The sequence below is a fragment of the Pecten maximus genome, chromosome 12 (genome assembly GCF_902652985.1).
Source record: "Pecten maximus chromosome 12, xPecMax1.1, whole genome shotgun sequence".
Lineage (NCBI taxonomy): Eukaryota > Metazoa > Mollusca > Bivalvia > Pectinida > Pectinidae > Pecten > Pecten maximus.
This window is the reverse complement of record NC_047026.1, coordinates 32,479,676-32,496,414: the sequence shown is the minus strand read 5'-3', so window position 1 is coordinate 32,496,414 and position 16,739 is coordinate 32,479,676. Positions and strand designations below refer to the sequence as shown.

The 16,739-nt window shown below is 36.9% G+C and overlaps 1 protein-coding gene across 1 annotated transcript; it reads right to left on the bottom strand.

Moving 5' to 3' along the window:
• Positions 1–192: 192 nt before the first annotated feature.
• On the bottom strand, positions 193–15,629 carry LOC117339654 (ventral anterior homeobox 1-like). The gene is made up of 3 exons (XM_033901365.1): positions 15,139–15,629; positions 1,157–1,344; positions 193–829 (listed from the first exon to the last, which is right to left on the bottom strand). Exons 1-3 carry the CDS (start codon positions 15,269–15,271, stop codon positions 653–655), a joined length of 498 nt encoding a protein of 165 aa, XP_033757256.1. The 5' UTR covers positions 15,272–15,629; the 3' UTR covers positions 193–652.
• Between the last annotated feature and the right edge of the window lie 1,110 nt (positions 15,630–16,739).

Genomic DNA, 16,739 nt, shown 5'->3' with positions numbered 1-16,739 from the left:
GGTCGGTTCAGTAGGACTATGTTACAGGCAGTGTGACGTCATCAGTAGGGGTAGATCTGATGTAGGAGGGGTGACGGGTAGGTCGGTTCAGTAGGACTATGTTACAGGCAGTGTGACGTCATCAGTAGGGGTAGATGTAGGAGGGGTGACGGGTAGGTCGGTTCAGTAGGACTATGTTACAGGACAGTGTGACGTCATCAGTAGGGGTAGATCTGATGTAGGAGGGGTGACGGGTAGGTCGGTTCAGTAGGACTATGTTACAGGCAGTGTGACGTCATCAGTAGGGGTAGATGTAGGAGGGGTGACGGGTAGGTCGGTTCAGTAGGACTATGTTACAGACAGTGTGACGTCATCAGTAGGGGTAGATCTGATGTAGGAGGGGTGACGGGTAGGTCGGTTCAGTAGGACTATGTTACAGGCAGTGTGACGTCATCAGTAGGGGTAGATGTAGGAGGGGTGACGGGTAGGTCGGTTCAGTAGGACTATGTTACAGACAGTGTGACGTCATCAGTAGGGGTAGATGTAGGAGGGGTGACGGGTAGGTCGGTTCAGTAGGACTATGTTACAGGCAGTGTGACGTCATCAGTAGGGGTAGATGTAGGAGGGGTGACGGATAGACTAGTTCCAGTATATTACAGGCAGTGTTACGTTTTCAAAAGGGGTAGGTATAGGTTGGTAGGAGGGGTGTCGGATAAGTAGGAGTCCGGTTTTGTAGGATCCTCAGTATATTACACGCAGCCAAGCTTTCCGCTTTACTGTCACTGACTTCCGCCTCGCGGCCCCGATCCCGTTTGTACTTTGTCCTTCTGTTCTGGAACCAGACTTTCACCTATGGGAAATGGAATAATAGAGGTAAGTAACAAGATAACAAGCAAACTACGCTACAGTATATGTACTAATATAGCAATGACAGCAATTCTATTTTTTTTAATGTGGATGGATAAAGCAGTAAAATACAGTAAAACCGTGACAACAGGGATAGTCTCCCCTTACATGTACTTTAAGGATCACATCCGTTTGTATTGTTTCGATCATCATTTTTTTTTTTAAATATTTTCTTCTTAATGTCGGGAAAGTTATACAATAACATTCATAATTAAAGTTGATATTCACACGTGTGTCTTTTGTAAACCTCTTTTTATGAGTAAAATATTACTTGGGTTTCCGAAAGCTGAAGTTTTTTGGACAGCTCCGTGCGTTCCTTTCCTACTAAATATTGGTTACGTTGGAACTCCCTCTCCAACTGATACAGCTGTTCCGGGGAGAAAGTTGTCCTCGCCCGCTTTGGGCGGTCTAGGTCCAGGGCTTTGGGGAACACCAACTCTTTCACAACACCATTAGAGTCTAAAAACAAACAAGCATACTTCGTTATGTGATCACGCTGTGGTGATAAAGCCTTGCATTTAAACGAGATTTTAGTTTACATCTGGAAAAAAATGAGGAGACTCCAAAGTAAACAAAAGAGACAACATGAACTGAGGAGACATCAAAGGAAACACAGAGAGACAACAGCAGGAACCGAGGAGACACCAAACCATACAAAGAGAGGCAACAGCAGGAACTGGGAGACACCAAACCATACAAAGAGAGGCAACAACAGGAACTGTGGAGACACCGAACCATACAAAGAGAGACAACAATAAGAACTGTGGAGACATCACATGAAACACAGAGAGACAACAACAGCAACTGAGAAGACACAAAAATAAACAAAGCGAGACAATAACAGGAACTGAGGAGACACAAAAATAAACAAAGGGAGACAATAACAGGAACTGAAAGGGCATCAAATTAAAGAAAGACAACAACAGGACTGAAGAGATATAACAACGAAAAGACAAAGAAGAGATAACAATGAAAAGAACGGGGTTAATATTGTCTCTTTACTACTTACAGTTTTAAGATACATATACGTCATTGTTACTAGTCATACTGTGTGGTTTAGTATTGGATAATGGCCTATCAACAGATAAGATCATTTAAGGACAGCCTCCCCTGTGTATTGTTTAATGGCCTATCAACAGCTAAGATAATTTAATGACGGCCTCCCCTGTGTATTGTTTAATGGCCTATCAACAGCTAAGATCATTTAAGGACGGCCTCCCCTGTGTATTGTTTAATGGCCTATCAACAGCTAAGATCATTTAAGGACGGTCTCCCCTGTGTATTGTTTAATGGCCTATCAACAGCTAAGATCATTTAAGGACGGCCTCCCCTGTGTATTGCTTAAAGGCCTATCAACAGCTAAGATCATTTAAGGACGGTCTCCCCTGTGTATTGTTTAATGGCCAATCAACAGCTAAGATCATCTAAGGACGGCCTCCCCTGTGTATTGTTTAATGGCCTATCAACAGATAAGGTCATTTAAGGACGGCCTCCCCTGTGTATTGTTTAATGGCATATCAACAGCTAAGATCATTTAAGGACGGCCTCCCCTGTGTATTGTTTAATGGCCTATCAACAGCTAAGATCATTTAAGGACGGCCTCCTCTGTGCATTGTTTAATGGCCTATCAACAGCTAAGATCATTTAAGGACGGTCTCCCCTGTGTATTATTTAATGGCCTATCAACAGATAAGATCATTAAAGGACGGCCTCCCCTGTGTATTGTTTAATTGCCTATCAACAGCTAAGGTCATTTAAGGACGGCCTCCCCTGTGTATTGTTAAATGGCCTATCAACAGCTAAGATCATTTAAGGACGGTCTCCCCTGTGTATTGTTTAATGGCCTATCAACAGATAAGATCATGAAAGGACGGTCTCTCCTGTGTATTGTTTAATGGCCTATCAACAGCTAAGATCATTTAAGGACGGCCTCCCCTGTGCATTGTTTAATGGCCTATCAACAGCTAAGATCATTTAAGGACGGCCTCCCTTGTATATTGTTTAATGGCCTATCAACAGCTAAGATCATTTAAGGACGGCCTCCCCTGTGTATTGTTTAATGGCCTATCAACAGATAAGATCATTTAAGGACGGTATCCCCTGTGTATTGTTTAATGGCCTATCAACAGCTAGGATCATTTAAGGGCGGCCTCCCCTGCGTATTGTTTAATGGCCTATCAACAGCTAAGATCATTTAAGGACAGTCTCCCCTGAGTACGAGATATAAGCGTGTGGTGTTATGTGTGAGTGTTTTGGGAGGTTGAGTTATGTTTGTGTTTTTCTCCTTGTGATATCAGGAAGTGATGCCGACTTTGTAGTGCTACCTCACTGAAGGATACTGCCGATGACACCCAGCAGGACACCCCACCCGGCCATATTATACTGACAACGGGAGAACCAGTCGCCCCATTCCTATAATGCTAAGCGGAGAGCAGGAGCAGCAACTACCGCTTCAGTTTACCCGGTATTTGATAGAGTACACGCCTGATAAAGAGATACGTTTGTAAATACTGATGCTGAACTTAACAAAGGCCAACATTGTTTGAAGTATATATTAACTAAAATAAACTACTCATGGTGCCAAGAGGTTGTTTTAATGTAAGAGAATCATTGTTTATTTGTATAAACATAATTTCATGTATTTTTTGTCCTTCACACTGCTCCAGAAGAACACATTCATGTAGCATTATAAACATCGTGTTACATAAAACCATGTCCTTATTGTCACAGTATTGATTAGGTCAAATACCAACGTCAGTGTTAAGTATTCATCATCAGTATCAGTCATATGGTAAGTACAGATGTATGTGTCAAGAAACAATGTTCACACAAAACAATATGTATTGTCTTTTAGAAGTTCTGAGGAATAAAACATGTTCAAAATGATCGTTGCAATGCTCGTCGTTCAAGGACAGAACTGATCAATGTACAGAAGTCAGACGACGCGGGTAAACAGGCAGTATTTATATCAACACGTCTAAACTCTTCTGTTTCTCTTCAGAATGTTTATGTGATTGTGGTTCAATACAATCCTGACTATTTTGGCATTTTCGCATCATTGGAATACTGGCAGTGCGCGACAGTATTAATGTTTTGGAATATCGAAACTAAAATGAAATATAACAAATAATTTGTATAATTATCTTGGACAAAAATTTGGATTCTTTAGTACACATACTGCACACAATAAAGAATATTTGACGTAAATCGCTTAGATTAATTGTCCTTGGCACTGACTAATCAATGACTAGATTAGCCCTCCTCGGCCTTACGGGAGGGCTCTGACCTCTGTCGATCCGTCTATCGTCGCTTTATACAATATCTGTAGTGGGCCTATCATATTTCCAGCGTAATTAAAGGAAAATTATCGAACTTATCGCTATGATATTACAACTGTTATCAAGATGTGATTTAACCCGTTTGCCATTTCATTATATTTATTTTTAAGCTGACCTCCTGCCAATTGGTATGTTGTGTACCATTGTGGCACGGGTTCTCCATCATTATAATGCTTTGTTACCCCGAATCGGTTTAATTCACAGCGCAGTCGATCTGTCTTTTAAGATTTCTATATCGCAATTGTCGACAGGCATACTGACAACAATAAACAAGTTTAACTTTACAGGGCAATATGAAACCAAACATTGTATGTTTAAAATGAAATGACAGTCTGCATTAAATTCCTACTCACTGATATCACATCCACACATAGTACATCGTTGGTGTTCCAGCCTTCAGGCCAGATACCACCACGCCCCATTTCATCGTGTATGTTTCAAAGTTTTGATTGTCGCCGGTAGCATCAGCGAACCTGACTAAACATAGTTTCTGAATTGGAATAAAAAACACAATAACGATGAAAATATTCGATTGTTGTGTCAAATTTTAGCCCGACTAATTGGTTTTATAACAAAAGAATTGTCAACTGTTTCTACAGAGTCCTGTTTGATCCGTGTCACCTAGTCTGTAAAATACATTTACTGTCATAACCGGGAACGGATGGACGAACACTTCAAGTACCTCGATATAGGCCATTAAAATATCGCCAATAGTTATACCGGGGATGACACAGTGGAATGTTGATGAGAGAGCTTTGTCATATCTTACTCATTCCCGTACCCAATGACGCTCTGCCAGAATGCTGCATCATATCGTAACGTTACACAATCCCTCGTACGTCGCCAGGTGTAATTTATATATGACCCAGAAGACGTTTATTTTAGCGTTTGCCACAAAATGTTTATTTAATATTAACTCTCGAGATGTTTATGTAACTCACAAGATGTTCGTCTAAGCGTAAAGCACGAGCTGTTTATTCAAAAGCAACGCGCAAAATACGTATTTTAGAGTAATTCACGAAATATTCATTACAGCGTTACTCACGAAATATTTATTTTAGTGGAACTCACGAGATGTTTATTTTAGCGTAACTCACGAGATGTTTATTTTAGCGGAACTCACGAAATATTTATTTTAGCGGAACTCACGAGATGTTTATTTTAGCGTCACTCACGAGATGTTTATTTTAACGGAACTCACGAGATGTTTATTTTAACTTAACTCACGGGATGTTTAATTTAGCGGAACTCACGAGATTTTTATTTTAGCGGAACTCACGAGATGTCTTTTTTAGCGGAACTCACTAGATGTTTATTTTAACGTAACTCACGAGATGCTAATTTTAGCGGAACTCACGATATGTTTATTTTAGCGGGACGCACGAGATGTTTATTTTAGCGGAACTCACGAGATGTTTATGCTAACGTAACCCACGAGATGTTTATTTTAGCGGAATGCACGAGATGTTTATTTAAGAGGAACTCACGAGATGTTAATTTAGCGTAACACACGAGATGTTTATTTTAGCGGAACTCACGAGATGTTTATTTTAACGTAACCCACGAGATGTTAATTTTAGCGGAACACACGAGATGTTTATTTTAACGTAACTCACGAGATGTTTATTTTAGCGGAACTCACGAGATGTTTATTTTAACGTAACTCACTAGATGTTTATTTTAGCGTAACTCACGAGATGTTTATTTTAGCGGAACTCATGAGATGTTTATTTTAGCGGAACTCACGAGATGTTTATTTTAGCGGAACTCACGAGATGTTTATTTTAGCGGAACTCACGAGATGTTTATGCTAACGTAACCCACGAGATGTTTATTTTAGCGGAATGCACGAGATGTTTATTTAAGAGGAACTCACGAGATGTTAATTTAGCGTAACACACGAGATGTTTATTTTAGCGGAACTCACTCACGAGATGTTTATTTTAACGTAACCCACGAGATGTTAATTTTAGCGGAACACACGAGATGTTTATTTTAACGTAACTCACGAGATGTTTATTTTAGCGGAACTCACGAGATGTTTATTTTAACGTAACTCACGAGATGTTTATTTTAGCGTAACTCACGAGATGTTTATTTTAGCGGAACTCATGAGATGTTTATTTTAGCGGAACTCACGAGATGTTTATTTTAGCGGAACTCACGAGATGTTTATTTTAGCGGAACTCATGAGATGTTTATTTTAACGTAACACACGAGATGTTTATTTTAACGTAACTAACGAGATGTTTATCTTAGCGGAACGCACGAGATGTTTATTTTAACGTAACTCACGAGATGTTTATTTTAGCGTAACTCACGAGATGTTTATTTTAACGTAACTCACGAGATGTTTATTTTAGCGTAACTCACGAGATGTTTATTTTAACGGAACTCACGAGATGTTTATTTTAACTTAACTCACGGGATGTTTAATTTAGCGGAACTCACGAGATTTTTATTTTAGCGGAACTCACGAGATGTCTTTTTTAGCGGAACTCACTAGATGTTTATTTTAACGTAACTCACGAGATGTTTATTTTAGCGGAACTCACGATATGTTTATTTTAGCGGAACTCACGAGATGTTTATGCTAACGTAACCCACGAGATGTTTATTTTAGCGGAATGCACGAGATGTTTATTTAAGAGGAACTCACGAGATGTTAATTTAGCGTAACACACGAGATGTTTATTTTAGCGGAACTCACGAGATGTTTATTTTAACGTAACCCACGAGATGTTAATTTTAGCGGAACACACGAGATGTTTATTTTAACGTAACTCACGAGATGTTTATTTTAGCGGAACTCACGAGATGTTTATTTTAACGTAACTCACGAGATGTTTATTTTAGCGTAACTCACGAGATGTTTATTTTAGCGGAACTCATGAGATGTTTATTTTAGCGGAACTCACGAGATGTTTATTTTAGCGGAACTCACGAGATGTTTATTTTAGCGGAACTCATGAGATGTTTATTTTAACGTAACACACGAGATGTTTATTTTAACGTAACTAACGAGATGTTTATCTTAGCGGAACGCACGAGATGTTTATTTTAACGTAACTCACGAGATGTTTATTTTAGCGTAACTCACGAGATGTTTATTTTAACGTAACTCACGAGATGTTTATTTTAGCGTAACTCACGAGATGTTTATTTTAGCGGAACTCATGAGATGTTTATTTTAGCAGAACTCACGAGATGTTTATTTTAACGTAACTCACGAGATGTTTATTTTAGCGGAACTCATGAGATGTTTATTTTAGCGGAACTCACGAGATGTTTACTTTAACGTAACTCACGAGATGTTTATGCGGAACGGATGATAATAAAATGTTCCACTGTTACATGTACTCATCAAATAACTTTGTTTCTGGTATTCTGTTGTTAGTGTTGATAAAGTGTAAACATTATGTGGTAAGTGATGATTGCGCAAATTACGATATAACAAGAAATTGTATCTAATGTATTATCTATATTTATAACTTTTATTGATATGTATTGTCAATATATTTCTATTGTACAAATACAAATTGTATATTGTTTTCTAAGTGCGATAATTCACCACTGCACAGATCTAGATCTGCTAGCGTTCATAATAAACCGAGTGAAAATAAGTATGTGTACTGTTAAAGATCGTCTGGTTTGTATGATAAAATTAATTACAAGGTAAAACCATTATGCTGTTAAAATTAAAGAAATTACACGATACACATACTTTTCTTTAGACAAGTTTTTAAGCTAACACAGCTAAAACATGTTTTATCGAAATAACATCGTAGAAACAGTGCCAGATCGTTATATTGACTTCGTGTTAACTTCATTGTTACCAAACTTTGTTAACAAAGCTCACTTGATTCCTCCTTAACTGTTTTGTACTCTATGAACACTTTCCGTGGACAATGACAATATTTACCGACCTCAGTAGGTTTTATAAAGTCAATATTTCATTATAGTATCGATATGATGGAGACCTGGCGTTGTCTTTTCACACATCAAGTTTTCAGGTCGTTTGTGTAAACTCACAGAAACTATTACAAACCTTAAACAATGTTATGGACTGCCAAAGTATCTATAGGTTTATAAAGGATGAAGGCAACACAAACAAATAGCTACTAAACTCATATAATGCTGAAAATTCATGATTATCGGATAATTCATATCCCTTTCATTAAATGTTTATATTGCTGAATTTTGGTCCATTCCCATACACAAAATTTCTCTTTCTTTAAAAATGACAAGGTCGTTTGTTTTTTTAAAGAAATGGTTGATATAATGGTATTCAATATATCAAGGGGATAACATTTGAGAAAAATATTGATTGGTAAACCTATATACAGAGCTGACAATTGTAGGTATACGTACATTTGTAGAATCATTTGGACATTCCCCATGGTATACGTACATTTGTAGAGTCATTTGGACATCCCCAATGGTATACGTACATTTGTAGGATCATTTGGACATCCCCCATGGTATACGTACATTTATAGAGTCATTTGGACATCCCCAATGGTATACGTACATTTGTAGAATCATTTGGACATTCCCCATGGTATACGTACATTTGTAGAATCATTTGGACATTCCCCATGGTATACGTACATTTGTAGTCATTTGGACATCCCCAATGGTATACGTACATTTGTAGAATCATTTGGACATCCCCAATGGTATACGTACATTTGTAGAATCATTTGGACATTCTCAATGGTATACGTACATTTGTAGAATCATTTGGACATCCCCAATGGTATACGTACATTTGTAGAGTCATTTGGACATCCCCCATGGTATACGTACATTTATAGAGTCATTTGGACATCCCCAATGGTATACGTACATTTGTAGGATCATTTGGACATTCCCCATGGTATACGTACATTTGTAGGATCATTTGGACATTCCCAATGGTATACGTACATTTGTAGGATCATTTGGACATCCCCAATGGTAAACGTACATTTGTAGGATCATTTGGACATTCCCCATGGTATACGTACATTTGTAGGATCATTTGGACATTCCCAATGGTATACGTACATTTGTAGAATCATTTGGACATTCCCAATGGTATACGTACATTTGTAGAATCATTTGGACATTCCCAATGGTATACGTACATTTGTAGAGTCATTTGGACATCCCCAATGGTAAACGTACATTTGTAGAATCATTTGGACATTCCCAATGGTATACGTACATTTGTAGAGTCATTTGGACATCCCCAATGGTATACGTACATTTGTAGAATCATTTGGACATTCCCCATGGTATACGTACATTTGTAGGATCATTTGGACATTCCCCATGGTGTACGTACATTTGTAGAATCATTTGAACATTCCCCATGGAATACGTACATTTGTAGAATCATTTGGACATTTGTAGAATCATTTGGACATTCCCCATGGTATACGTACATTTGTAGAATCATTTGGACATTCCCCATGGTATACGTACATTTGTAGAATCATTTGGACATTCCCCATGGTATACGTACATTTGTAGGATCATTTGGACATTCCCCATGGTATACGTACATTTGTAGAATCATTTGGACATCCCCAATGGTATACGTACATTTGTAGAATCATTTGGACATTCCCCATGGTATACGTACATTTGTAGAATCATTTGGACATCCCCAATGGTATACGTACATTTGTAGGATCATTTGGACATCCCCAATGGTATACGTACATTTGTAGAGTCATTTGGACATTCCCAATGGTATACGTACATTTGTAGAATTATTTGGACATTCCCCATAGTATACGTACATTTGTAGAGTCATTTGGACATCCCCAATGGTATACGTACATTTGTAGAATCATTTGGACATTCCCCATGGTATACGTACATTTGTAGAGTCATTTGGACATTCCCAATGGTATACGTACATTTGTAGAGTCATTTGGACATTCTCAATGGTAAACGTACATTTGTAGAATCATTTGGACATCCCCAATGGTATACGTACATTTGTAGAATCATTTGGACATTCCCCATGGTATACGTACATTTGTAGAATCATTTGGACATTCCCCATGGTATACGTACATTTATAGAATCATTTGGACATTCCCAATGGTATACGTACATTTGTAGAATCATTTGGACATTCCCAATGGTATACGTACATTTGTAGAATCATTTGGACATCCCCAATGGTAAACGTACATTTGTAGAATCATTTGGACATCCCCAATGGTATACGTACATTTGTAGTCATTTGGACATCCCCATGGTATACGTACATTTGTAGAATCATTTGGACATTCCCCATGGTATATGTACATTTGTAGAGTCATTTGGACATCCCCAATGGTAAACGTACATTTGTAGAATCATTTGGACATCCCCAATGGTATACGTACATTTGTAGTCATTTGGACATCCCAATGGTATACGTACATTTGTAGGATCATTTGGACATCCCCAATGGTATACGTACATTTGTAGGATCATTTGAACATTCTCAATGGTATACGTACATTTGTAGAGTCATTTGGACATCCCCAATGGTATACGTACATTTGTAGAGTCATTTGGACATCCCCAATGGTATACGTACATTTGTAGAGTCATTTGGACATCCCCCATGGTATACGTACATTTGTAGAGTCATTTGGACATTCTCAATGGTAAACGTACATTTGTAGAATCATTTGGACATTCCCCAATGGTATACGTACATTTGTAGGATCATTTGAACATTCTCAATGGTATACGTACATTTGTAGGATCATTTTGACATTCTCAATGGTATACGTACATTTGTAGTCATTTGGACATCCCCAATGGTATACGTACATTTGTAGAGTCATTTGGACATCCCCCATGGTATACGTACATTTGTAGAGTCATTTGGACATTCTCAATGGTAAACGTACATTTGTAGAATCATTTGGACATTCCCCATGGTATACGTACATTTGTAGAGTCATTTGGACATCCCCAATGGTATACGTACATTTGTAGGATCATTTGGACATCCCCAATGGTATACGTACATTTATAGAGTCATTTGGACATCCCCAATGGTATACGTACATTTGTAGGATCATTTGGACATCCCCAATGGTATACGTACATTTGTAGGATCATTTGGACATCCCCAATGGTATACGTACATTTGTAGGATCATTTGGACATCCCCAATGGTATACGTACATTTGTAGAATCATTTGGACATCCCCAATGGTATACGTACATTTGTAGGATCATTTGGACATCCCCAATGGTATACGTACATTTGTAGAGTCATTTGGACATTCTCAATGGTATACGTACATTTGTAGTCATTTGGACATCCCCAATGGTATACGTACATTTGTAGGATCATTTGGACATCCCCAATGGTATACGTACATTTGTAGTCATTTGGACATTCTCAATGGTATACGTACATTTGTAGAATCATTTGGACATCCCCAATGGTATACGTACATTTGTAGAGTCATTTGGACATCCCCAATGGTATACGTACATTTGTAGGATCATTTGGACATCCCCAATGGTATACGTACATTTGTAGGATCATTTGGACATCCCCAATGGTATACGTACATTTGTAGAGTCATTTGGACATTCTCAATGGTAAACGTACATTTGTAGAGTCATTTGGACATCCCCAATAGTATACGTACATTTGTAGGATCATTTGGACATCCCCAATGGTATACGTACATTTGTAGTCATTTGGACATCCCCAATGGTATACGTACATTTATAGAGTCATTTGGACATCCCCAATGGTATACGTACATTTGTAGGATCATTTGGACATCCCCAATGGTATACGTACATTTGTAGAATCATTTGGACATCCCCAATGGTATACGTACATTTGTAGAATCATTTGGACATTCCCCATGGTATACGTACATTTGTAGAGTCATTTGGACATCCCCAATGGTATACGTACATTTGTAGAATCATTTGGACATTCCCCATGGTATACGTACATTTGTAGAATCATTTGGACATCCCCAATGGTATACGTACATTTGTAGAATCATTTGGACATTCCCCATGGTATAGGTACATTTGTAGGATCATTTGGACATCCCCAATTGCATACGTACATTTGTAGGATCATTTGGACATCCCCAATGGCATACGTACATTTGTAGAATCATTTGGACATCCCCAATGGTATACGTACATTTGTAGAATCATTTGGACATTCCCCATGGTATACGTACATTTGTAGGATCATTTGGACATCCCCATGGTATACGTACATTTATAGAAACAGATAATATCTTGATTGTTGAGTCTATAAACAACAGTTATCACATTTTTTTAAAGGTATGTTTCACAAATCGTATTTTGCTACTTTGTTGTGTGACTTCATTCTTACTATATTTAAAAGTAATGTTCGCTGTTTGTGTCCTTTCAACAGTTCTTACTTCAATAACACATTGATGACAAATTATCAAAATTAAATTTGAATTTCAAAGTTGAAATGAAAGTGGCTCTCATTAATAAACAATCGCTTATTTTTCATTGTTGATATATATTTTAAATGGCGTTGATGTTCCTCTTTAAATTCTTTAAATGAAAACATTCTGGAAGTTGAAACACAAACACTCAAAGACAATAATATCGATTTTAATAAAACTTTCAATTACCTGTATGCTATGTAATTAATGTATTGTGTTTGTTCATAACAGAAATCAATCAATACAACAAAATAGGATCGAAGATTCATAAAACTATGGACAACCGATTCTGACATAACTAAAACTGGAAATGTCACACACAGCAGGAATGTAGCTCAAACACGTTAAAAAACAATGGTAAAATATACCACAAAAATTGACTTACTTCATCAAATATATAATTACCTCTTGGTTAAAGAATGTCGGGTAGACAAACAGGCGGCGTTCTTTATTGGCATAACAGGACATATCAAGTGAACGTTTTACAGAAGCAGACATTTAAACAGTCAATATAAAGGCGACCATCAGACTGGTTTAACTCGCTCACTTTAAAGTCTCAAATAAATACTGCATGACGCAATCACCAACTCAAGGATGTCATTTGCTTTAGTTTGTTTGTTCAGTTTAATAAAATATAATTGCTTATGATTAAAGGATACATTGAGTGATCTAACATCACCATGTTAACGGAATTTCGAGCAGATTATAAAGACAAAGCTCAGGTAAATGTACTGTCACGTATACAGGGAATGTTCTTAATTCCTGATATACATGTACATGTATATTACATTCGAGATAGATATTTGAATATTATATCTAGTAAGTAACTCGGATGAAAAACATTTACAACATTCAAGCAACGAGAGTTAAATACACTGTTCATTAAATTTAGATGTTCAATGTGTCCTATCTGTAAAATAAGAAGCTTTCGTAAACAGATGGTTCATATAACACAGAAACTATTGGACAAGGATTGCTGTATCGTGACATTGCAATAAGAAAGAGTTGTGACGTCACTAAAGACAATAATAATCGTTGTTTATGTTTAACGTTATACCTTGTTGTTAATACATTTTCCTGAAAACGCAATGATTTTATTAATGAAACACATATTGTATTCAGAAACAAGTACACCTGCATCCAAAACTAAACATTCACAAACACATCCAAAACTAAACATTCACAAACACTGCGTGATGCATGGAATACACATATATATCCAAAACTAAGCATTCACAAAGAGAGAAAAACAAGCAATCCTGGTGTTAGAGTTATGAACCATGAACAACATCTATATACACAAGGACATGTGACAAGCATAAATTCATAAGGCATAATATGTCCAGCTGTAGTACTTACACAAATATGGAGAATTATATGTTATGGATATTTCTATTTCAGAATACTCTAATGTGTGATCAAATGTACAGACCACTTTGTTAACTAAGGTATGGTTTATTTTGAAGTAAGTAAAGCATTTACGGTCGCATGGAATTGCATATCTTCTTTTGTCTTTGAAATAACGATAAATGTGAAGCATTTTATTCCACAAAATAAACTTATTTGTTAAATACAACATTTTTCCATGTCATCACTTATGTCTCCTTTTGCCTTTCTAATAACAGAAACTCGCGTAGCATTTTCTTTTACAAAAGCTCCATAAATTATTGTATATTAAAACATGCATCTTCATGCAACTTCCTATGGAATTATTTATACTTAAGCAAAATATTGACGATCTTTGAACGATTGCCTTGTTGTCACGGAAGAGGCAATGACCACCGCATCGTCCCCAAGTATATATGTACATGTATAGTGTTATACCACATTAATATGAAGTTTGTTGTTTCTACTATTTGAATTGTACCAAGAATTACGCAATTCATAACCAATATGATCGTCAGTCTCTCCATTTTAAGACGTGATGTTGTTGGGTTTTTTTTTTTGCATTTTCATACGGGTTTTGTCGATGAGGCTTTCAGAAAATGATCTTTCAAAATACCTTTCAGTATAAAGGATATGTATTTGTTTTGATACCCAGATAAAGTATTGTTTTAACTTTATTTCTATTATTTCACGTTTATTTATTACTTCCTCAATTTAATCCCAAGTAGTAATTGGTTTGTAGTGTTGTAATGTTGACATAGTTTGAATGATTATATATGATATTACATGCATGGTATCATTAAATGTAAATACAGAAAAGAAAAGTATGATTTAATGTATATTGCCTAATTTTGAATTGTCCATTCTCTTCACTATTTATTGTGTCTGTTCTACACTGCTATCATGTAGTGCCCGCCACCTGAGCGATGTATGAATTGTTATGTTTGTACTGATGAGGTGTAAAGCTCAAGGTTAATAAACAAATTGAAAATTGAAATGAAAGTACTAAAGACGTGTGGTCGTTAAGAAGTATAAAGTCATGTTTTCGGACATCGTGGTTATAATATACATACCCTGGACCACCATGGTCTTACAGTATTCTGGGTATTTCGATTTGGAATCTGGACTTGGAGATGGCACGTCTTCTCTTGAGTTGTCTCCATGGTAACTTCCTATCAGTCCAATGTTTAGGTAAGTTTGGTTCATCGTTATGTTAGAATATTTTTCAGAGACCAGTTTGTAGGAAATAGTTCTTCATTGGTAGCTGAAACTGAGAGTCCTTTTATGTGAGATCAAACACTGGAATATCAGAACCTGTCATCGAGTGGTGTAGTTATTGTTTCTTCAGCACAATTTCCCTTCCACCTGGGAATATATCCTCCTTCAGTCGTTTAATAACATTCATTGAAGTCCTCCCATATATGGTCTTGTAAAATATATTACATTTGTTTCAGAGCATGTTCTGAGTATTATAACCTACTAACCACAGTAATGCATTAGTTAATTCTAGGCAGCATGTTAAAATATGTGTACAATTAATTTCTGTTCGTATTCTAACTCTCTATCTAAAACTCGCACGTGTATGAATTGTCTAAATGTAACTTTCGTTTCTTTTATGGTAACTTATTCGAGAGGTGGTAATCACGTGACCCTATGATACAATTGTTTCATTTCACTTTTGAAAGACGACCTTTCGCTTAAACGAATCGATTTCGTTTCGTTGCAGATGAAAAGAAATACCACGTGACCTGAGTCGCATTTTATCAACTGCAATATGAGGACTCAATTAAATGTACCTGTGTCCGCCTCCGGTCACGCCCACCAAACCATGTAACCGTGGCCACGCCTTCTTTTTGTTGTCCCGCTATAGAAGGAACCGCTCCAACTGGCAACCTGCAGGGAGGTCATCACTAGAAGCAAGGGGACTACATTTAGTTCTCAATAGAAGCTGGATAATTAGTGTGAAAGCCGTAGATTTGTAACCCTCTAACGACACACGATATAGCCTACTGATGGGTGCGTTTGTGCGGAAACCTCATCATATATTTACCATAGTTAGAGTTTGACAATGATATTATACCAAGTTTATGACAACAGTGTAGTTTAGGTAATTATAGATTATCATATTTTTCAATTGAAGGATCAATTTGGTGATTCAAAATTTGATATAAAACGTTGCCAGTGTGTTTGTTAATTCAAGTGACAGAGTTAAACAATCTTCATCAGTGTTGTCATCAAAATGACCATATGTATTCTGCAAATATAGTTTATTGTTGTTTTTTTCATCTGATTTTGTTCTGACTTCAGTTTTTAATGTAATCATCTGTGAAATGTTTACGATTGTGTGTCTATCACCTTCCCTGGGTATTAAAGCTTTCCGGGATTAATATGATGATGAAGACCAAGGACTTGTTAATTGGCCGACATCATAATCTCATAAGGAAAATATTCTGTTTCCTTATTTAATATGAAGTCAGACGTGTTTGATACGTGTTGGGACACCTGGTCTTTTCTTGTCTTTCTCGGTGGTTTCCGTGTAAATCTATAATTTGTTCATATTTTTGTCATTGTTATCAATTTTAATTTTGATTTATGGTTTCGTTTTCATGTCTGTATGCTGGGTCGTAACCATTATTTTGATACCATTACTTCTCTATGTGAATCAAGAAAGATG

Bases quoted from the DNA above. Each gene is read 5' to 3' on its own strand.
- LOC117339654 (XM_033901365.1), bottom strand. From the start codon at position 15,271: ATGAACCAAACTTACCTAAACATTGGACTGATAGGAAGTTACCATGGA. The intron at 1,345-15,138 runs GTATGTATATTA...GTTTGTTTTTAG, and splicing joins TAAGACCATGGTGGTCCAGG to ACTCTAATGGTGTTGTGAAA. The intron at 830-1,156 runs GTAATATTTTAC...CATTTCCCATAG, and splicing joins TTCAGCTTTCGGAAACCCAA to GTGAAAGTCTGGTTCCAGAA.